This window comes from Hydractinia symbiolongicarpus, chromosome 7 (genome assembly GCF_029227915.1).
Source record: "Hydractinia symbiolongicarpus strain clone_291-10 chromosome 7, HSymV2.1, whole genome shotgun sequence".
In the NCBI taxonomy this organism is placed as follows: Eukaryota; Metazoa; Cnidaria; class Hydrozoa; order Anthoathecata; family Hydractiniidae; genus Hydractinia; species Hydractinia symbiolongicarpus.
This window is the reverse complement of record NC_079881.1, coordinates 11,817,382-11,840,772: the sequence shown is the minus strand read 5'-3', so window position 1 is coordinate 11,840,772 and position 23,391 is coordinate 11,817,382. Positions and strand designations below refer to the sequence as shown.

The window sequence follows — 23,391 nt, the reverse complement described above, 5'->3', positions numbered from 1 at the left end:
GAAACTGCAACAACAAAAACGCACAAAAATCTTAAACGATAATGAGTTTTTCTTTATAAATAATATATTGACAATCGTCAAAATTTTATGAAGCATATGAGGTTAATATATACAAAAAATATAACTAAAAAATAAATGATGCTCAGTTAAAACTTTGTCAAAAAGTAATGTATTTTAAAATGACGTTATTTCGAAAGAACAAAAAATTGCCGGATAAACCCACTCACCGGCTAATAAAAAAGGGCGCCAAAAAAGTCGGTACTAAAAATATTAGTCACTTGCACAAAATTAGTCGTCAGGCTAAAATTAAGTCACTTTTACCGACTTTATTTTCAATAAATATCCATAAAATTCTGCCTTTGTAACTGGTGGGTTTTTTAAACGCGACGTTCATTAGGAGGAAGTTCATACGAAAACGATTGTTCCATCGAAGTTGCATTACTTGAGCATCTCTATATACACTGTAAACATTTTTATTTCTATAAATATGTCAGCTATCGTGAATCATAAGCAAGGGTTCGACCTGCTTACGTCCACTTTGAATGCTGTTTGATAAGACATGGTTTGAACATGCTAAAACAAATACTTAACAAAAAATATCCTTCAGCGTAATCTCATCATGACCATACCTAAAACATAAAATATATCGATACTAAATGTCGCATATGCTTTCCGGCTAACTGGTGATTCTATGTTACGTAAACTTTTAGGACGTGTATAACATTGCATCCGTGACACGACAGTTAGAAGGACTTCAATCTCACGAGCTGCAGTTGCATAAAAAAATGCATTATTGGAGAAATATTAGAGGTGAACACCTTTTTACATCTAATCAATGCCATCATGAAACTACGATTAAAAAAGAAAATTAAATACTAAAAAATATAAAAACGAAACAATTTGTTACCTTTACTGTGCTGTCAACAGAACCCGAGAATAATCGTCCACGACTCACAGCAAGCGACGTCACGCTTCCTTGATGACGAAACAAGGTCTGTACACATTGCATGTTGTCTAAACTCCACACCTGCAAACCACAATATGTAAGTATTATGAAGATAAAATTTATCCTAACTTGCTGAAGTACATAACATTCATTTAAGTAATGTATATACTTCTACAAATTAAGGATAGCGTAATGGTTAAATTACTTTGGATGAGCCTTGTATCGCAAAATCAAAATTTTGAACATATTAACGGCGTTAGCACGGCCGAAAAATAAGGCTGTTAACGTGTTGTCGCAAATTTAACTTATTAGGTCATAAAAACTATAAAACCATGTCTACAAAAACACGTAATTTCGATTTACGCCGATCTAACAAGCATACTTGACCGCTGATAACACTCTACAGACGATCTGTTTTTACTTGGTGTAAACATCGTAAATACTTACGCGTAGCGAGCCGTCGTAAGATGCGCTGATTACTCGATTCGTATCCACCAACGTCATTAACACCAAATCATACACAGTACCACAATGACCTAAATGGAATGAATGAACACGGGTTTCCTGCAAGACTCTACTGCAAATGTCTCAGGCAACAATGTCTTTACGACAAGAAATTGTTATCGACAATTTTACGGCAAATTGTTATCGGCAATTGTACGTACATGAAGAATTTAGTATTTTTATTTATATACTTAGAAATCTTGTGAAACGGTTCATACTAACGATAGTATTACAAGAAATATACTAACCAGTAAGTTTGGCCACGGTTTTATATGTTTTAACATCCCATACCTGAAAATATAATGATACAAGAACGCTAGCATAGAATTCTTATTTTTTTATTATATTTGGGCCAAAGAGATACTTATTTCTCATGAACATTCTTAGTCAAACAAAGTTTGTTTTCGAATAACTAAATATTTGTGTATTATGGATTTGATTTTTAAAAACAATTACACGTAACTCACATGTATGCTGTTTTCATAAGTGCCACACACAATATACTCTCGAGAAACAACCAAGGAGTACACACTCCCTCCTTGTGTTTGGATGACACGAAGTTGCTCCAATGTTTTCAGGTCATAAATCTAAAAAACAATGAAACTAAATAGGTGAATCGGTTGATGTTTTAGGAATGTTAATAAAATAAAGCGTTCCATTACCTGATTGTAGGGTTGTATGTAAAAGTTGGTTTGCACCCTATTCATGCTGGGCTTGGGCTATGTGAGGTCTCCTCAATGCTGAAATGTGGGGGGGGGGGGAGAGGGGAGAGGGGAGGGGGGTTAACTCAATTTGTAACTGATGTACTACGATTAATTCCAAAAAATTATGATGAAAAAAAAAGTCAAACAGCACGAATAGAATAAAGTAAAGGAATTATGGATGTATTGTGTCGATGGTCAAACGTCAAAAGAGAAGACCTGAGTGATACTTTCCTACGCTTTTTCTTAGTATTATTTGCATCTGAATCTTTCTGCTCAACATTTCCAAATACAATAGACAATAAGAAATACTACCAATGGTTTAAAATTTTTATAATTCTTAGGTCTTAGAGCAGCATGTCTTCGAAAAAAGGTTGAAAACCGTTCCAAGCAGCAAATTTTTTAATTCGTAAAATCTTGGTATAGTTGCTTTCATAGTAGTTTGGAAGATAATTTTCAAGAGTTCAAATTTTTTGAGAAAAGCAACTAATTCGGAAATGATGGTTTTTTTAATTATACTAAATTATTGTACACTAATTCTTATTCCCGATAAGGTTACTCTACATTGTACGAAAAATACAGAAGAAAACACGTCCGAACTTCACATGGAATGACATTATTTCTTTTCATGCGTTTCAAACGTTTTTGCCAATATTCACTCATCGTAACTTACTTTGATAGTTTGGTATGATCCGCAGTACAAGTAATTTTCTGTTGTCAACAACGCTCGAATCCAGTGGTTCATTCCACCGAGTACACGCAACATTTTCAAACTGTCTAATTCCCACACCTGCAAAAAATTAATAAACTTTTTTCTCACTTTTAAATCCTGACTTGGTAAAAGAACGATTCTACTTGTAAAATAAGCAAGTTTTTCCAGTATAGTGACATTTACTGTGCGGATTGAAACATCGATACCTTAATGGATTTCAACGAGCCACTAAACAACATTCCGTTACCCACTGCCAACGTGCATATCGGATTGTCGTCCGCAGTGAAATTCTGAATCATTTTTTGTGTTTCAATGTCAAAAACCTGCAATATATATACACTGAAGTTATAGGTGCTTCGTGGTCTAAACATTAACTATTATTTGATGACTATCAAAAGATGCTAAGAATCTTTGTACACACAAATCTGTTTGAAAGGTACTTACGCTTATTGTGCAGTCGGCAGAACCACTGTAAAGTTTCCCCCTGTAAGGTCAATACAGAATAAGTTAAATCTTTGCTCTATCTGAAAAAACTGTCGAAAACGCATTAGCTTTAACAACAAGTGATGCACCAGGACAAGTGTCAAAGGGAAAATCTGGTGTCAATAAAGATAGTAGATGACATGAAAACAAACCTATAAGCACACAGGGCGAGAATCATTCCTGAATGTTCAGCGAAAGTATTTATACACTTGTAGTTTGATCGTGTGTCCCAAACCTAAACGCACAAACAAACGAGTAAAAAAACACAAGCGGTTGGTTAATTATTTACACATAATCTATTGTAATCCATAAAAAGTTGTAATTGTTCCAAATGACTGGCAAAACACTACTTTTATATAGCTTTGTATCAAGTTGCCTCACTTACCTTGATCGAATTATCTGAGGAACCGCTAAATAACAGCGACGAATAAACACACAAAGACCAAACAGGTCCCTAAAAGAAAAATTCAAAACATATCGTTAATAAGGTAAATCAAAGAAAATTTGCTACTCAAAAGTTTGCGCATAGCTCATTTTAAGCAAGTATTCCATCCACTGTGGATCTAGGGTATCCGGGGGAAAGCAAGCACATTTTTTGTCTCTATAACTTACTTGGTGTCCAACAAATGTGCCCTTGCATTTCAAAACCGACTGCACATCAAATGCACCCAGATTGAACTGTCTTGAATCCATGCTCGATATTTCTTTCTAGGAAATAATTTATACATACAAGGAATTTGCTATGGATTTTGTTCGGTAAAGTACACAATAAGTTGCTACTAAATAGTTTAATAACTTGAAGTGAAAGTATTGTCTCATTTCTCATTATAAAGAGTGGTCAGTTTGACCTGCACAGATGCTTTGTGTTACCATGAGAATGTCATACCTCGATGTGACCAAGACATCTTCTTGTTTCAGTGAAATCAGAAGAAAGCTTCGTCAAATTTTCATCAAGAAGATCTAAAAATTAACGTTGACAAACATTTTGAATAAATTCTCACCATCGTAGAGTAGCATACGACATTGACAATACATTATTGCTACGTTGCGTACTGTAATTATCCAAAAATATTAGGTAGGATAACCAAGCGATTCTCTGACCGTTTTTACCCTGATTTATATTAGCCTAGTATTGCTAAGCTAGAGTGGTATGGCTGAGCAAAAGTGGTATTGCTGAGCTAGGATGGTGTTGTAAAGGGGAATAAAGACGATCATAGAAATACTTGATTGTTCTACGAATTTCCCTAATTGTATTATACTACGCACAAGGGAAACAATATTTTATGGCGGATGGTCAAATGAAAAACTGATACTTTTAAAATTTTAGATTTCTCGTTAAATGAATAGATATGTTTGTATATGATTTTTAACTTCAATGACCACAACATATCAAATATCTGCCCCCTCACAACACAGCAGATAACCGCCCCCTTCTAAATTACACAAATATGCTTAAAGTATATAAAAATATACTTATATTTTATAAAAATATACTTATGTTTACAGCTTATCTATGCTATAATACATTATTCTGCTTGCGAGCCAAAATGGTAGCCAAAAGCCCCGAGCAAGTAAACAATCTACACAAGATAAATATGTTGAAAACTTTGCGAAAGACAGGATTATACTTTTTAACTTAAAATAAATTCTTTACTTTCCTAGTGGTAACTATTTTAAGATTTGCAGAGTTTTTTTATATTCTAAATTTTCATATTTGCACAACATCCATATAGACTTTGTGATCCTGTTAAATATATTCTTATAATACACCCTAACGATAGAAAAAACCTAAAGTATATGTTAAAACCGAAAACACTTGTTTATTGAACTAAAAAATTGTTGAATAAGTTTTGTTGTTGGCCCTCTCTAAATATTTGCATTTTAAGATGCTAACCCTAATTATGTATTTATGCTGCATAAATTAACACGTCATATATTAGTTCATAAACCACTCACTAATAGAAATTCCAGAGTATAAAAATAACATAAGGGGTTGTAGGCTAACGTGTACTTTCGAATATATCTTGGGCTTGTAATTTGAGATACTGCATAGCAACAACGCATAGCAACGTCAAACAATGGTGTGAAAATTTCACAAGCTATACTAATAACTTTGAAACAGATGTCGAAGTATGCTTGAGTTTTAACAAGAAATTTTTTGAAACATGAAAGAAACATGTAAATGAAAACAACAAAAAAATTCAGAAATGTTGAAAACAGGATTATGTATGTACGTGATGAAATATATTCGCTGTGTTGTTGCCGTCCTCAGTTGGAACTTTTCCAAAAAATAAACTGTAATGTTGGGAACATGTCAAACTAGACGAAGGTGGACGAAGTATGTACAACAAAAACTAACAATAACAACAACAGAGTAGTTTAATGAATAACACTATAAATAACAAGTATATTGTGAATACACCAAATATACCGCTGACAACAACAACAAAAACAACAATAACAAGAAAACAACAAACAATAAGCAACAAGAAAAACAAATAAAACGATTTCTACACAACTTAGTGTCTCTCACAAACTTCTGAGTATCACATTATCACATGTTCATTGTAAAGTTGTCAAACCACAACGTTATTCGAGCAAAAATGTTTTTACCCACACTGTAGGGAAGTTTGAGAAAATGTTTTTGTGAAGACGTCCACAGAACCTTGCGCTTAATGATGGAAAAATACAGGTTAACAACATTGCGAAGGTCGTATCAACACAGAAGTCGCCGGAGAAACTCGTCTCAAACCAGCTCCACTGTATCTAACAGTGAAGGAGAGAGAAATGAAAGGAAAGAAATATGTATGACAAAGGTGAAAACTTTTTTCAAGACTTCGTAAGCATTCTTAAATATTTATTTAATATTACTTTGTAACAACTAGCCTTATTTTAAATTTAGCACACATCAGCAATAACAAATTTCAAACGAGCAGTCAAAATGGTTAAGGTTGTGAACCTGCTAAGACCAAAAAACACGAGCAAGTAAGTACAACCTCCTACGCCTTGCTGCGTGACTATAATTGGTGGGTAAGAGTGGTTTTAAGGTCACGTCGCCTAGTTCATTAGGTTCAAACTACTAGAAAAGGTACAATTAAGTACTACACAGTCAAATGCAGGTTTTAGCTGAAAAGGAAATTCGCAGCAAATCATCTTTAAAGAAATGGATGCTGCATACAACTTCCTAAAAGTATGGAAACCTACATTTTAAAATTTTAGTGAGTCGTGAACATACAGTGAATATTGACCTTGCTTTTTTGCAGAATGGATGAGCTAAGCAAAGTAGACACGTATATCACATTTGCCGAGTTTGCAAAAGACATGCGCCACAAATCATCGACGGCATTATTCGACCCGACATTGTATAGAGCTAACAAAGAGGTAACTATATATTATATTCAACTTAGTGCTACCAAAACTTTACTTTTTAATCTTATTATATCCTGTTATACTTAATATACTTTATAATTTTATTTAGATGCGTATTTCAAGCGAGGCCAGAGAAACACTAAGGCTTCCACAAAAATCAAAACTACAAATTGAAAAGGTAAACGCTGTATCTCGTGACATTGTTACTGTTCATACACCTTGGTTTTTTCTGTCCTTGCCTATTTACGTACTTTTACTTTAAGTAATGTTATCGCACGTTATTTTAGACAGTGTTATCGAGCAATACTTTAGACAGTGTTAGCGAGCGTTACTTTGGACAGTGTTAACGAGCGTTGCTTTAAACAGTATTGCGAGCGTTATTTTAGAAGATGTTATCGTGTGTTATTGCACGTTACTTTAGATGATGTTACCGCGTGTTACAGTGTTATCGCTATTTTAGACGGTGTTATCGTTGCGTAGCATCAAATCATTTGCGGAATATCCAACAAGAATGCAAAGAAAGCTAGTAGAGGTTGGTTGGTACGAAAGGTAAATAAATAAAAATCTTGACATCAAACACTATAGATGAAGAAATATGACCATTGCACCAAGTTTTGAAGAAATATGACCATTGCACCAAGTTTTTGTTGACTTCTTTATTTTCCTATTCACGTATAAAACAACCAATTTCTTATAGGCATTCAGCAAAGAATATGATTCTACGTCAGGGACATCCTCCACAAGCCTTTTATTTTATTTTATCAGGAAAAGGTGTGCAAATTCTCATCTCTTTTATTTTTTTCTGTTTTCACCACCTTTATTTTTATACTCAATTTCTACAAATTTTTACAGTTTCGTCGTTTTTTATTTTTTTTCTCGTTATACTTATTACTCTTACTATACTTCGTCCAAAATTTACATGTATGCAAATATTTGATGTGTGTGTGATTTTTATAGCCGTCGTAAAGGTCTTATCAACTAAAGACAAAGTTCCAAGAACCATATGCTATCTAAAGAGAGGAGACAGCTTCGGTGTAAGAGCTAATTCAATGGACTTAAAAAATCAACCAATCAAAAACATTAAAAATAATAAGTAAAAATTCCTCTTGGCTGTGGAAAGAGTAAAATGCGTTATACGCTTATGGTTTTATCGGATCTCTTAAAAAAGGTTTTGGAATGTCAATTCTTGTTTTGGGTTTCTCTAATAAAAACAACTATTTTCCACTCTCCATCACTGTGTCACTTTGTGTGCAGAAAATATTCAATTATAGGAGCTCTCCATCATACATTCTACAAACAGACAAGCAACCATTATCACTGAAGAATGCATCGAGCTGCTATGTATAGCAAAGAAGGTCAGTGCTCTCCTACAAGGAGACGCATTAGTTAGTACGCATAGTAAAGGGAGTTCTTATCGCTGCTAGGTTGTACTTACTCAGGTGGAGAGATTTACAGGAATAGATCAAGAGGGGCTTGACGGGTTAACTTTTCTGATAGGTAGAAATAAAAAATCACAAAGAAAGCTTTTTCAAAAGGATGAACTTGTTAGCCATAAAATTGTAAGCCATCAGAATAATAAAAATGTTTCTTTAGGATTTTGTGGACATTTTTATGTCTTCTGGACCTGGTGAGAAAAATGTATATGACCCAGACTTCGCATCTTTTGTCGGGTAGGGCTCATTTAACCAGTGTTTAATAATTAAACTCTCGTTACGTGTCTGGCATATAATAATAAACATATTACCACGCCTCCCGTTGGTTTAAAATTGTTATATGTATAGTGCTGTAATTTAAAAAAATTATCACAAAATTGCTGTCTAAACTAACAATTAGTTGTTTTTTATTTCAGAGAAATCAAATTCCTCAAACTTTGGCCTGTACATCAACTTCATAACGAACCCAAACACTGTCTTTTCAATTACTTTAAGTAAGTTCAACTTCTTATTCTTTTGAAACGATAGTAAAAACTAACTCATGCACGAGTAAAAAGTTATTAGCCACAGTTTTAGGATATGAGAACACCACACATAAAATCTACAGCAAACTCTGACTTGGGTATAACTCATACACCTTAAAGGTTTAAAACTTGCTTCACTCTTGCAGTAATTGTGTTATTGTATAGGAATGATGCAGTGCTAGTGAAAGACAGCAAATATTCAGATTGGATTTACATAATCAAGTCGGTAAGAACGCTTCATAAAACCTTTGTATTTGACAAAGGAGCGCATGTCTCTCTAATTGTGAAACAAAAAAGGACAAAGTGCATGTTTATTGAACTTCTTTGGGAGATATACACACACCCCTAATCACAAAACGTTTATGTTTGATTCACTGGTTCATTCACTGGCTGATTTATCCATTCATTCATTCATTCATTCATTCATTAATTCCTTCATTCATTCATTCATTCATTCATCCATCTATTCTTTTATTTATCCCATAATTGTAACTTTTTTATAGGGTAGTTGTAGAGTGTTAATAAAGCTACATAAAATCAATACACAACCAACTGGCAAAAATGACGACAACTTCTTTATGCAACGACGAATACACAAGAAAGTTCCTGTACACCAAAATTATAGTCCAACAACAACCAGAACACACCTTATAAATAACAGCAGACCAAAAACCTGTCTACCAGAAAGGCAATCAAAGATATGCAAGCGAAAAGGTAGAAGCCCTGTGTTTAGTATATTGCTTGTGATGACATACACTCAGCACTCCAATTGCACTCCAGGTTCAACAATGTTTATAAAAATCATTGTATTTATAGAAATGCAACAAAGCACTTATTCAAATCAGAAAATATCAATTATAGACAGTTCGTCCACGCAAAATGTTATCGCGACGGAAACACGAGGGAACTCCGCTTGTTTCGTTCAAATTGCAACACTAGAAAAAACAGATACATTTGGACTGCAAAATATTTTCTGCAAGAAACAACCCAGCTTGATTTTAATAAGCAACGGTGCAGAGATATTCATGATATCGAAGAAACATTTCTTAAAACATTGCAGTCAGGAATGCTACCACGAATTAGAACGAACCGTGCCGGAGTATCCAACCAATCACAAGCTTCAGCAACAACTAGAAGATGATATGCGGTGGAGAGAGTTTAAGAGAAATGAAATAGTGGATGTAGTAAGAAGATGCAAATCTGCAAAAATATAGCTAAATAATCTTCCTTTATGTCCTTAAGATATATACATGGTTATTGAAACTACACACGCGTTTCTTTGTTGACATTCTCCATACATAAACTGTCTTGTGTTTCGAAAAGAGGGCGTCTAATAGAGGACGGCCTGTACAAAAAAACACATGGGCGTTTAATACATGCTGTTCGAAATATGAGTAAAGTTAAAGCTATTTAGCAGTGTTTTTAAAACAAGTAGAACAGCTACTGTTACTTTATCATCCTAATTTTCAGGTATTGACACTTTCTTGCATTATTAAGGTAATTCGAAGATCTTCAATGTCCATCGCTTGAAAATAAAAACATGCCGAAACCTTTAAAGGGAAGCCGAGGTATGAAATGATCTTTGTGATGATAATTTCAGATGCATGGGACGAGCAAACGAGAATTTTATGGTAATCAATTCACCTTTATAATATCTATGCATTGATAAAATTTGAATGTAAATCCCTTATCAGGTCTAAAATTAGTGAGGACAGAGAATGTCAAAATTTGCTATTACTTAAATATGACATCATAATCCATGCAGCATAATTAAATCTGAAATTCTTTAAATGTGAATATTGTGAAAAGAGCTTTATTAAAAAATAAAAAAAGACTTGTTAACCATGTCTCTATAATATAAGTCCAACATCATTTTATACCTTGGGTTCCCTTAATTATATTCGAGGTTCAAAGATACTTTACATAGAGGTAGAGTTGATCATCTGGAGAAAATTCTGATTAAAATACAGAAGAAAGGACTTTGACGGCGCTGCGAATACTTTATGACAAAAAAACAACAATGAAAAACACTTACCTATTCTGACCTCCACAGCTTTTTCTAAACGTTCAAGTCTTTCAGTAAGTTGTGAGAACATTCCTCTCATGTAGTCGAATTCCTGCATACATTTAACAATAAGATTTAAAAACAACTAAATAACTAAGTACAGATTGGATATCACGCAAAAAATTAAAGTGCTAAAATGATTTTGGACAGCAGCACATTATACATACATATAAAGTTCATCAGAATAATAAGGTTCAAATTTGTTAATATGGAAATAAAAAATGCCTTAGAAAATTCGAATGTAAACAAAAACTATTCCTTATTCACTACATTAGGAAGTGACCAAAAATGTTGATACTTAATATGTATATTTTAATGCAGTTTTAAAGTATAAGTGAAATCATGCTGAATCTAGACAGCACAACTTAGTTGTAAATTTTGTATATTTACCAAAGTCTACCATAAAACTGTCTACCATAAATGAGTTATGTTTTTTAACGCAAAGTGTGGTTGACATAACAATTTGATTTCATCAGAATTTGTTTTCTTAACGTTCTACCTCGCAATGGCATTAACACAAAATCAATTACCTGATCTTTTTTTACAATAACAGATCTTAGCTCCTCCATCTGTTTCTCAGTATGGTTTAAAAAGTCCTGCAAAATGAAAGAAAATCATGTTTGAAGCTGAACCATTACACATATCAATCATAGTTGGTTACGTGAGACTGCTGCAAGGTAGCAAATGAAATCCTTCACGTTCTGCAATTTTTTTTTTAGGAAACTTTTTTATCTATTTTTTCTGTTTTCTATTGGTTAATCCAAACTTTTGATAGCTTAAATAAACTTTGCCAGTGCGTTTAAAGAAGTGAGGCAAATTTTAGAGCTTGTTCGCAAAAGTATATCTCTACAAAATTATTTTCAATAATTTTTTCTCAACAAAAGATTTAATTCTTGCCTTACGAACACGAAACTAGCTTTCAATCTCTGTGTATAAAAATAAGAAAAACTATTCGCAAAAACTTTATCCAAACAAAATAAGATGCTTTTTAAAACGTTTCTTCCGAAATTCTTAAAGGCGAGTTTCCACTTCAACAGATGTATTTGAAAGGCTCTCCGTTGATAGTAATTACCGCCAAAACTGTTCCCACTTTACATTTCATCGAATACAAATTTTGTTGAGAAAATCGGTCTTATTAATAAAAGAAAAATCAAAATTTAGTAATAATGATGAGTATTGTGCGAGACCAATAGATAACAAACGAGTCAAGGAATTATTACGAGACCATAACTCTTTGGCTTGTCTGTTATATATTGGTCTCACACAATACTCATCTAGTGTCCCTCATTATTTTCCCCAAAATTTAAATCATTGATAAAAAAGGGCAATTTTTCTAGGGTTTAAATTTTTTGTAACAAAATATGAAAAATACAGAAGTATAAAAAATTTAAGGATATTTAGATTAAAATATTGTGCTTAACTAAGAATATGTTTCAATAACAAATTTTTGAAACTGCCTTCTTGTCGTCCTGCAAACTGAAAGACATCTATTTGTGAATAATAATTGTAAGGGATTGTATAAGAAATTTAAAGAAAGTTTATCATACCCATAAGATAAATGGCTTGTTCTTAAAAAAAAGCACGTCGATATAAAAAACGAAACAAAATCGCTTCCAAAAAACGTCGAAATGCGCCATTGTAACATCCTTTTGCGTTTTGTATTCTTTTATACTTTTTATAAACATTATGGAAAAATTTATCATAATAAACGTTTTAGCGGTTTCGATATCTCTTTTTCAAAATCGATTAACGTCGACCACTCGAAAAAGGAAAGGTAAAACATTCATTGCGGATGTACAGATTCGAACAATTCCACTACATTCGTTTAAGTGGAAACCAACTTTCCCAACACGACTTTTCTTTGCAGTAGCCGACATGTGCAGTGTGTTTATAATTTAAAACACGTCTTCTTCAATCCAAAGGGTCTCTCCAGGACTGAAAATATTTAACATTACATTACCTTTACGCCTTCAAAACGACATTCTCTTAAATGTTCTGCTAACTCTTCTGACGTTCCTTCAAACTTGCAACTACAAACATAATAATTGTATTAAAAATTAAAATAAAAATTAAAAGACAGAAAAACAACATCACTGATCAAATATTTCATGTTAATGGGGATCACATAGATATACCGGTGATGATAGAAGAATAAAAAAAATTACAACGTAATATATAAAAGTAACGAGCTAAGCTGATTTAGGTTTCCACTGAATGATTCTGGACTCATTCATAGGCAGAGTTGGCGTAGTGCCATCAAAATATTATCTTAATTTGGTGTCCTTTAGTGAGATGAATGACTGGTTTTTTACTTTCTACACTCTCTCATTGTGACATGGTTACTAAGATCAATAATGATCAATTAAATCATCTACAGTCGACTCTCTTTAGAGAGTCGACTGTAGATGTAGTTGAAGATGTAGTTAAAGATGTAGTTAAAAGTGTCAGCTATTTAAAAATAGCTGACATCTTTAACTAGCAACTAAAAGTAATCGCACCAAATGTGTCTGCTAACAAGAGTGTCGAACGTATTATTGTTGAATGACATGGCTTTAATATTTCTTCACTGCTATGTGTTGTGGTTTTAACTTACTTGAATTTAGCATGTGGACAACGCGCATGCTGGCACTGTTGTAAATGAGCTTGAAGTTCCTAAAAATGATACAGTGCAGATAATCAATTAATGTGTTACACAGATTCAAGTTATAAAATAAACACTAACACAAGAACCTGTATCCCAAATAATAATTGTATTTGGAAAATCTATTTGAATGAGAATGACAAAGAAGTATAGGGTATGTTTTCCAAGCAATCAATTTCTTACCATTTCAACTAACGAGGGACATAAAGAACTGTTGGGACATTGTACAGGTGCATATTGACATGTGGCTTCATGTTCCCTATAAAAACCAGACAAAGCAAAAATAATTTATTTTAAAATATTTATTTTATTAAAAATATAATATATAAATAAAATATAAATTTTAATTTTTTGACCATTGTATTCGAAACAATTAAAACCATGAAGGAGCAGCAACAAATTAGATGGACGATAAAAGACTTACTTCCTTGAGCTAATCTTAAGAGTGACTGGACAGCCTAATGAGAAAAATAGGGAATTGAGATGAACTGACCCTACCCTACCCTACAATACCTAAACCACTAAACAATAGCTTTAAATGTCGATTTGATCCGTTAGGAAAATTGGTAAAAAAAAAAAAAAATGGATGAAAAATCTAATCAGATGTTGAAGTTGGAACACGTTTGGCTATTAAAAATTACTTATTGGTAAAATTGACAGGTAATGTTGAATGTGAATTCTGTTTAAACGTGTTTACACATCACGCAAGTAAAAATATAAACTGCAGTAACCATTCAAGGTGCTAAGTTTATCATAATAAATACCATTAGGATTGATTTCATATGCACCAGGTACTCCACTTGAAGAAGGTGTACAACCATATTTACAATGTATGTAAAGTTCACCGATTTGCTCGCTAACCTAAAAATTAAAGTACGTTTTTTGTATAACATAAAGAAGAAAAAAAAATTAAAAAAGAAAAAGGAAATAGAGTTATAATTGCATCACGTAAACAAAGGTAAAAAAGTATCTTTCCCAAAATATTATACCGCAAGATTCGCTACCACAACAATCAGTTGTGTACCATCCGTGGGACAAGTAGCTAAAAAAATGTGTTTACTATTTTTAAAAGCATTGCACATCCAGAATGTTACAGTGATAACCCGAAAACATTTTGAACAGCAGCAAAAAATACCAAGAAAACTTATTAAAATACTTCTAATTAAAAGAATTAATGAAACAGGATATACATTCTGAATTTTCGATTCCAGATTAGATTTTAATTAGATTTGCTAACTGACTCCCCGCATTCCACATACCTCGCTACCTGAGGGAACGAATTTTTACCCTGAGTAAGTTTTTATAATTTTGGCAAATCTGTCACAATTTATCTACACAGAAACTTGAGTTTAAAACACCTCAAAATTAAATACTGAAATTTAGATTTGCACAACTTTCTTGCAAAAAAGGTACTTACTAGCGGCATTTCCAACAATGCATTTATGACAGAATGTGTGCTAAGAATTAAACAAAAACAAAAACGTATTTCACATTAATAGTCAGTGCATCGATTAATAAAAGTTTTCCAGCGGTTTTTAGAGGATATATCTCCCACTAAAGAGTCTATTACCACTTTTGGTCGAAATGGCTTTCTGTGTAGCTCATTACAAAAAAAACGTCCTATGGATTTAAAATAAAATGCAAAATCATGCTTTTCCCCTATATGAGGGGATCTCCCTAAATATTTTGGTTAAAGAACTTTAGAAATTAATACATAAACCATCCCAAAAAAATAACAAAAACACTTAAAAAAACACAACAAAACACATTGTATAGCTAATCAACATTATAAAATGGAGTTATCAAGTAACTTACACCACAACTGGCTATCACTGGATCTTTAAATACTTTATTACATAACATACATAAAAGTTTTCTTGATACTTCTTCACAAAATACCATGCAATACTAAAAACAGAATTACTCTATGAAAACTGCTACAGGAAAGGTACACATAGGGAATTTAAGATACATTATGTGTGGTAAAATGATAGGCTATTTTTGATGTCCATGGCAAATCAAGAAAAATATTATCGATGTCATTACAAATGTAATATGCATAGTCAGGGGTAAGCGTGATACTTTTGCCAAACCATGATAAATAAACAAATTAATCTATGTTAAATTATCTCTGATAAAGGCGTACCAAAATATTAACAAAATAAAAAATATACAAAGCTGACTAAATCTCTAACCTCTTCATCGTTAAATGGTGTTTCCACTTTATACACATTAGCTTGTCTTAAAATCTCAGCACCACTGTCAGACTTTGAACGTTTGTGTTGTTGAGAAGGGTACGAGGTCTAAAGAAAAACAAAATTCTTTTTTATAGCTTTCATGGTGTGTTGTGGTGTATATCTATTTATGCTTGTTATATTCACAGATAAAGACAAGTGAGACAAGACAGCTACAGTTAGATTAAGAAATGAGAAAGTTACTTGCTATAGTTGGCTCAAGAAAACCAATGGCAACAGACACTTGATTATCAAGTTAAATTTTAAAGTTTTTTCCACATGACTGTCACGTGAAACGAATGTATAAAATCTAGACAACTTACTGATGAAGCCGGCTTGCTTTCTGTCCCACTGGTCATCACTGAGTAACCGGTTCTACTAGCTGGGAAATCTGGATTAGCACCTCTTGTTGTTGCATATGGCGTTAATTCACTGGTAGCGCCATTACTTAATATAGGATAATTCGAGTGATAGGAGACATCATTTGAACTACTTGAAAAACTTGGCAATCTTTCGTTTGTTGTACTGGCTGCATAATTTATTCTATTTTGCTGAAATGTTTCTTTGCTAGAAGATGCATGGCTACCTGGAATAAAAAAATGTTTATTGTTCTATTATTTTATATAGTATGTAGCAGTGTTGAAATACATGTACAAATAACAAAGCACAGATATGAGAAACATAAATGCTACTTTGGCAAAAATTGATAGTGCTGTTTCCTTGGAAACCTATTAATCATATACTAGCTGTTTCCCGTGGAAGAATCCACTGTATTCCATTTAATTTATGTAGCAGATATATGTCCATCAAAAAACAAACAATACAGCAGTGCGCATCTTACATCTGCATTATTATATAAATGACCAAAAAAATTAAAGGTTTTCAACAACTGCAGTATTTATGTGACATTTAAAATCTAAATCTACTAAAATTACTTGCTCTGACCATCTGACAAATGCGAAAATTATTCGGAAAGAAGTTTCCAAAAGCATTTCAACATACATCTCACCCATAAAATTTAAATCACTTAAAACACCACATATATACAAAAAAGCTGATCAATGTCAAACACAAATCTCTCTCATTGTATATGTTAAAATCAGTTAGTTTATTGCAAACCCTGCCAAAGGTTGACACACAATGTGAAAAATAAACAATAAATTGTGCCTCTGACAGAATTTTTTATCTAAGGTGTAAAAAAAGGGATTTGCAAGGACAAATTATAATGCAATAAAACATTATTTGATATATTGCATACAGTCCCTCCTCACCAAACTTTAGACAAAAACGGTGTTTAAACCTAAAATTAATAAAGTCCTTTTAGCAATTTGCATGCTGTTTTACCATCAATAAAGTAAACAAAATTTCAAATCTCACAGAGTATTCTGTCACAAATTTTCATAAAATATATATATAAGTCATAATGAGTCATGTTAAACAACAGCAATCAATCTGTATATAAGTTCATTTTATGTCAATTTTTGCACCAATTTTGCAACACAAAATACAAATTCTAAATAATACTAAAATCTCTTATTTTGGTCCTTCGCATACCGACGGTCTCCCACAAAAGTTTAATCAAAATGTAAAAAATGAGAGGTAACGACAAAATTAAAGTTTGCAAAATTTAACTATTTCAGTACATATATCTACTGCATATGCCCTCTAAAACAATATTTTAATCCAAAATGCCAAAGAAAAACAGTTTGCAACAAAAATCAGTTATTTCGATAATATTGCATACACTCTTTCCTCACAAAAGCTTCACAAACTGTAAAAAAAAGAATGGTTGTAGGGAGTGCTTCTGATTCAACAAAAAAAGTTTTTTTGACATATTGCATCTAGCCCTTACCCATTAAATCTTACACAAAATTTCCAAAACTATATACGATTTAGAACACATCAAATTTAAATGGAGAAGGATCAGTCATTTCGATATATTGCACGGAGTCCTCCCCAGCAAGAATTTATACAAAATATAGAAAAACAAAGCTTGCAAGGTGTAAAATTGAATTCTTCTTCTGTGTATATATATATATGGTCCTTCCTCGCAAAATTAACATAAAATGTCAAAAAGGTTCAGATATAACATCTAACACAACAAAAATCAGTTCTATCAGTATATGTCATGCCATTGTCTTCCACCAAATGTTCCCCTTAAAGTTTCACAGACACAGCCTGTAAATTAAAAACAACTAAGATCAGGTATTTTGGTCTATTTCATACCATTCTGTTCCAAATAACTTATAAAATGTAAAAAATGAGTGGTAAAACAGAAATGTCAAAAAGAAGAAAAAAATAGCTTACAAAGAGTATAAAATTGAAATCAACAAAGTAGCTCTTTTGGTGTATTAAATATAAGCCATACGCACAAAAGTTTACACTAATTGTAAGAAAATGGTTGTGTTTAGTAATTCTAAATTAAAAAAAGTCAGTTCTTTTAGCATGCTGATTAAGGTTTTTGCCCACAATTTGAAACAAATTAAATTTACATTTTAAAAATAAGTAATTTCTGAACTTTATTTTCAGAATATTTGGAGGAAAAGAACTTCGCAAACCAAAAAAAACCCAGGAAAATGTTTAAAATTTTCAGGGTTAATAACGTTTGATGTGTTTTGTGGGAATATATATACTGGGAATCTTTAGTTTAAAGCTAGCATTAGCTAGCTACAGCAGCTAATAGCTAGTCACTTAAATATAAACTGGAGACTTAGCTAGGTATAAAGAACATGGCTACATATATAGCTATATATATATATTCCTAGCTAGCTAGCTAGTTGTTGGTGGTGGTTGGCTTTTTATGATGCTAGCTATAAAACATGTCTGGCAACAATAATATAATCAAAACTGAAAATAAAACATGAAAAAACCTTACAGAACCTTGCTATGATTAATTTATAAAGCCATGCTCTTCTTCAAATGTTTTTTTAAAGATTTATTTTGAATGAAAGAGTAGAGAATACTCAAAAAGAACAGCCATCTTTTTCGTAAACACAATTTCCGTTTTATGCTAGGAACTTCATTTAACAGTCCGTATGCTTTGTGAATATCTAATACCGTTTCATATGTAGCGATACCTATATATATATGCTAACAAAGAGTTTTTTGGCATAAGGGTATATATATTTATATCGTTATTAGCAGCGGGTTATATATTTACACCTTATGTGCGATTTCTATGAAGTACATCCCTAATCTTTTTAGTTAAATTTTAGCGTACAGCCACGTCATAAGAAAGTGACCCGTGATTTCCGTGTCGTGGACTCACAGTTTTACTCACGCAAGGGAATTAATATATAAGATTCATAGACTCTACTTGATTACAAATAAATAGTCAATGCATTAAGTTAGTATTTCAATTTACCTTGTATGGTTGTAGTAACTGAAGCACTGTCAGTGGCATCAAAAGTTGTTGTAAATTTACTCTAAAAGAAGAAAATATTAAAAAAAATATCACCCAAGCAGTGTATAAAACCATAAGCAATAACCATGATTAATAGACTGGATTAAAGGAGAACTAATGATTGATAACAAATGTTTATTATAATGTGAATATGAATTAAACACAATTATTGTAAGCTTTGGTTCTTGACAATGGTCAAAGTAGTACTACAGTCGCCACAATGATAGTGTTGGTGAGGATTTTCTGTTTGTTAAATTACTAAATGTATGATGCAAGTCAGCAGGGTTGTGAACGAACGTATTCGGAATGAACGTAGAGAGGAAATCCTAAACACACAAACTATGTCTCTTGTTAATGTCTGAAAGTAATTTTATTTATGTTTTGAAATAAATATATTTTGCATAATATAATGTTTCACTGTTATAAATATAGTTTAAGATAGAGAAGTCTTAAGTGTATTTAAATTTATTATGAAATTTTTCTATGTCTATTTTACATTCAAACATCTTGAAAGACAACAGGTTTTTCATTTAATTTCCAAGTTTGAAGACAAAACTTTAAATGATTATGCGCAATAAAGTGTACTGGAACAGATTATGTGAAATCAAAACAAAACAGAAACGGTCTTAAGCATTTTTATCTACTTTGTAAAAATTGTTGTTAAATTGTTGGAAATTATTTTTTCTACGAGAATGTTGCTCTAATGGAATTTAGCTCGTCTTCATCGTCGCTTGAACCTTGTGATACATTTAAATCACTCTAAGATGAAAAAGTGAGTGAATCTTTATCCATCGTCTTACAAATCCTGTTGAGCTATGAATGATGTGTGATAAATAACAAATCGACAACATATATGTCAACAGTTGGCTTTTCGATAATTATCGTTCTGGAGGGGACAAAAACTGGATATATGAAAACATTTAAAAATCTTCATGCCATCTTTATGCCATGCGGTTTTTGTGATATGTAAAAATGTTTTTACTACAAAGAATTTAGGCTAGTCCCCCTTTAAGAAAAAGTTGTTTCCTAGCAAAAATAAGAATTGGTTGAATGCATGAAATAGGACGTTTTTTATGAAAGGACCTGCCAAGATGTAAGGTGTTAAATAATCTTCAGCAGAATTATGGGCTTAAATGCGTCCCAATGTACAAAATAAAAGAGAGAGAGTCTGGTGTTAAATTCAGGGAATCTGAGTATTAATATTTTCTGTCTGCGTGACCATAATAGACAACTATTTATATGTTTCACAAAATACAATTGCTAGGTTTTTGTTTTGTAGAAATTAATTTTAGAATAACACATGTAAATACACTTAATTGACACACTGCAACAGGTAGAATTTTTTTAATAAAATGCAATTTTTTAAAACATTAAAAATTTTTTCTAAAATTCCTCATTACAGCTTGACAAGACAAAAATTTGGTAGCTCTACCTGACTTTTCCCTAACTTTTTATTAATCAAACAACAAGTAAAATAGCATTTAACTTCGATTAACCCTGATGTCCTTTTGGCATTTTATATATTGATATATTTGCAATGCGACAGCAGATACACAAAGGCATGTCATAAAAAATGCATTTAGAATTCTTAAATAACAATCACCAAGATTACTAAACATGATATTTGTCATTGAGTAATATAAATATTATCATGTCATGAACAAGTGTGTTTGTTCTACACTTCATTTTGACAGCCACAACGACCTTGCTAAAAGCAAACATATGTCCAATAAAAATAACAATAAAAAAGTTATATAAAGTCACAAAGGTTATACATACTACATCTTTGCAAACAATTTGAAAACTAAAAATACCAGTCATTTTTAGCTAGCTTAATTCTTCTTTTTTAAGTGGAAAATTATTGTGCCTTGACCATCACCGACCAATAACCAATGTAATAAATTAAGCATTACCTGAGATTTCAGATCTTGTCTGTAGCTTTGGTCTCTTTCCTGTCTTGCCAACGGGGCATGTCCCAATCTATGAGCTAAAGACCTAGCATGATCATTATTCATTTTTCTATGTTGCATCAGTGTTCCTGGTACATCTGAATCAGCTCCACTATCAGAGTCATAGTGAATTACAGATAAGTGATTTTCGTTTGATGCCATGCAGTTGGTTTTGGTATTTTATCATTAACATTTCAACACTAAGAAAAAATGGTTTCCATTCAACAAAGGTTAGAAACAACAGTAATAAGATATCTAAAAAATGTTGGCACATGACTAAAAATTTTAAAGTTTGTTCCCACAAGTAGTAATTTCGGCTATTTCTAAATCAGATTTACAAAATTTGAACTTGTCAATAATGTCAGCATGACTCTTTTTCCTTAAATTTTAGATCTTCTAGGGATTTAATTATTCTGCAATTCCAGTATATCAGAAAAACTAGCACATTCCAAACAGCATGTCTATGTACATACAAAAGTTGTGTTTCCACCCGGGTGTGAAGTATTGGAGAGTTAATGGTTTTTGCCAAGTTTAAAAAATTGCCTAAAAACTACTATTGTGCCAATTTGTGGTCACTAACTGTAGCCCTTAAATACAAAGAAGACAAAAAGTAAACAAATACAAGTTTAACAAAATATGTTGGAACTATAATACTGGACTATTGATAAAAAAGTTTCTTCACAGGCACACATTTTCCAGCACTTTTCAAATAGCATTTATGATAAAAAAACTGATTTAATTTACATATTTTAAGAATCAAGAAAATCGTTTTTAGCTGTCTTTTCCCCATAAGTAGAACCGAAGTGTTTAAAATGTGTCAAAAAAGGAATTTGGCAACACTTTCCATTCGCTTTAAAAATGGTAGCTATAATAACACAGGGTAGCCTAGGATATGTTAAATAAAGAATTTTGACAACAATAAAAAAAAATACTTTGTTTTGTTGAACTTTCACACAGATACATTTTGAACTGTCATAAATTTCTTCAAGAATATCATCTCTTTAATATAATACCTCGTAGAAAATTTTATAAATATCTAAAAATATTTCAAAACATGCCTAGTTTATAGATGATAAAATAAAAGTAAAGTAAACAAACCTGAAGAAAACAACAACAAAGGAAATTGACATAAAAACATAAAAAAAATTGATACGTGCAGAAATAAAAAGGAAATTTTAAACATTATAAATGACTCATTGCTGGAAACCAAAAACCAAAAACAAGAGAAAAAGGTAGTGAAATAAATGTTATTCCACAGAAATTTTCGCGCATTTCTAACACGCAAATCTCAAATATGTTCATAAGTTGCCACACCTCACAAATTAGAAAGTATGATATGTTACTCCACAAGAACACATTCACATTCAGCAATAATGTATGTTTCTGATTTGTTCATCAAGTGGTTACAGATGATCTTCGTTGCTTAACAAACATATCTCTTTGTTGAGAACTGCTACATGATTCAGAACATGATAATTTTAACACCGACTTTTAGGCTCCTTTTTAATGACACCAATAATCAACTAGTATTTGAAGCTCCTAAAAATAAATATTCTTAAGCTTCATATACTACATATTTAATCATATATGATCTATCATAGTTACATGATGTATTAACCACAAACTTTGTCTCGTATACACTATATGATTAATCATATCTGGTTTTTGTGAGGAAAGCCAAAAATTAACAAATTCGTTGCAATTTGTAGCAAAAAGTAGTTAAAAACAAAAAAAAAAAACATGCTGATCCCTGGCTACAAATTAAAAAAAGCTTGGTATTTTGTGAGCAAAATGTGTTTAAAGAAAAATCCCCGTTATAAAAATACGAAGAGTGTGTCCGTCTGTCTGTGACAGGTAAAGCGGATTAGTTAATTTTCTTTGATGTTTCTGAAAAGTTATGTCTCAAATGTCATGAATTTAACATCAATAGCTTAAATTTAAATGAATGAAGCCATTATAATGCATCTATAACTTTAAGACCAAATAAGTTGGAAACAGGGTGGTGACGTCGGTAATTTTTACCATGTGGGTAACTAAGGGCAACTTTGTACCAAATTAGGTAAGTTTCCCACACCTGGGGCACCGAATGGTATGGATAACAGGTACCCTTAAAACTCAATATTTCTGTAACTATTTGTCAAAATGACACGATCTTATACATTTTCTTAATCAGCATTTTAAGATCTATACAATGTAGACAATAGGTATACAAGTCTCTAACAAAATATTTTTTGTATTGTGGCAGGTATTTGCTTACTTAAGCAAATTTTTTAACCCCTTATATCTCCTTAGGCGTCAGTTGAAAACTATGATCCTAAACATTATTTGGATTAGCGTTTCAAGCTATACACAATGGGTAAACAAATTTCCGAAAAAAGTTTTTGTGTATTAGTCTTGCTGAATTAACAAAATTCAAGTGATGGTTCT

At 32.0% G+C, this 23,391-nt stretch overlaps 3 protein-coding genes across 6 annotated transcripts in view; 1 reads left to right on the top strand and 2 right to left on the bottom strand.

Annotated features, from left to right (window-relative positions):
* Nucleotides 1-28: 28 nt before the first annotated feature.
* Nucleotides 29-22,419, bottom strand: LOC130649407 (E3 ubiquitin-protein ligase TRAF7-like). The gene is made up of 27 exons (XM_057455678.1): nucleotides 22,279-22,419; nucleotides 20,929-21,164; nucleotides 18,977-19,037; nucleotides 15,936-16,198; nucleotides 15,574-15,681; nucleotides 15,194-15,286; nucleotides 14,796-14,835; nucleotides 14,368-14,420; nucleotides 14,143-14,239; nucleotides 13,803-13,836; nucleotides 13,562-13,637; nucleotides 13,331-13,389; nucleotides 12,698-12,767; nucleotides 11,268-11,333; nucleotides 10,708-10,789; nucleotides 4,233-4,306; nucleotides 3,959-4,054; nucleotides 3,732-3,800; nucleotides 3,499-3,581; nucleotides 3,308-3,347; nucleotides 3,070-3,186; nucleotides 2,825-2,941; nucleotides 1,918-2,037; nucleotides 1,699-1,741; nucleotides 1,394-1,482; nucleotides 908-1,027; nucleotides 29-629 (listed from the first exon to the last, which is right to left on the bottom strand). The coding sequence occupies exons 2-27, from the start codon at nucleotides 21,124-21,126 to the stop codon at nucleotides 618-620; spliced, it is 2,280 nt and encodes a 759-aa protein (XP_057311661.1). The 5' UTR covers nucleotides 21,127-21,164; nucleotides 22,279-22,419; the 3' UTR covers nucleotides 29-617.
* Nucleotides 4,866-10,715, top strand: LOC130649409 (cyclic nucleotide-binding domain-containing protein 2-like). Of its 3 annotated transcripts, none has more exons than XM_057455682.1 (12): nucleotides 4,866-6,162; nucleotides 6,249-6,331; nucleotides 6,610-6,727; nucleotides 6,825-6,893; nucleotides 7,176-7,264; nucleotides 7,413-7,486; nucleotides 7,673-7,749; nucleotides 7,987-8,070; nucleotides 8,309-8,385; nucleotides 8,565-8,642; nucleotides 8,838-8,898; nucleotides 9,176-10,715. In XM_057455682.1, exons 1-12 carry the CDS (start codon nucleotides 6,022-6,024, stop codon nucleotides 9,884-9,886), a joined length of 1,662 nt encoding a protein of 553 aa, XP_057311665.1. In that variant the 5' UTR covers nucleotides 4,866-6,021; the 3' UTR covers nucleotides 9,887-10,715. The 3 variants fall into 3 exon arrangements, with proteins under 3 accessions (XP_057311665.1, XP_057311664.1, XP_057311663.1); XM_057455681.1 differs by having other exon boundaries at nucleotides 7,413-7,749; nucleotides 9,176-9,386; nucleotides 9,489-10,715; XM_057455680.1 differs by having other exon boundaries at nucleotides 7,413-7,749.
* The window catches only part of LOC130649408 (mitochondrial Rho GTPase 1-A-like), a 32,843-nt gene continuing 31,835 nt past the window's right edge, over nucleotides 22,384-23,391 (bottom strand). For both annotated transcript variants that reach the window (XR_008983044.1, XM_057455679.1), the window contains one exon: nucleotides 22,384-22,503. Coding sequence is in view for 1 of the 2 variants with exons in the window: in XM_057455679.1 (XP_057311662.1) it covers nucleotides 22,484-22,503 (20 nt within the window). In the remaining variant the exon portion in view is untranslated. The remainder of the gene's footprint in view (nucleotides 22,504-23,391) is intronic.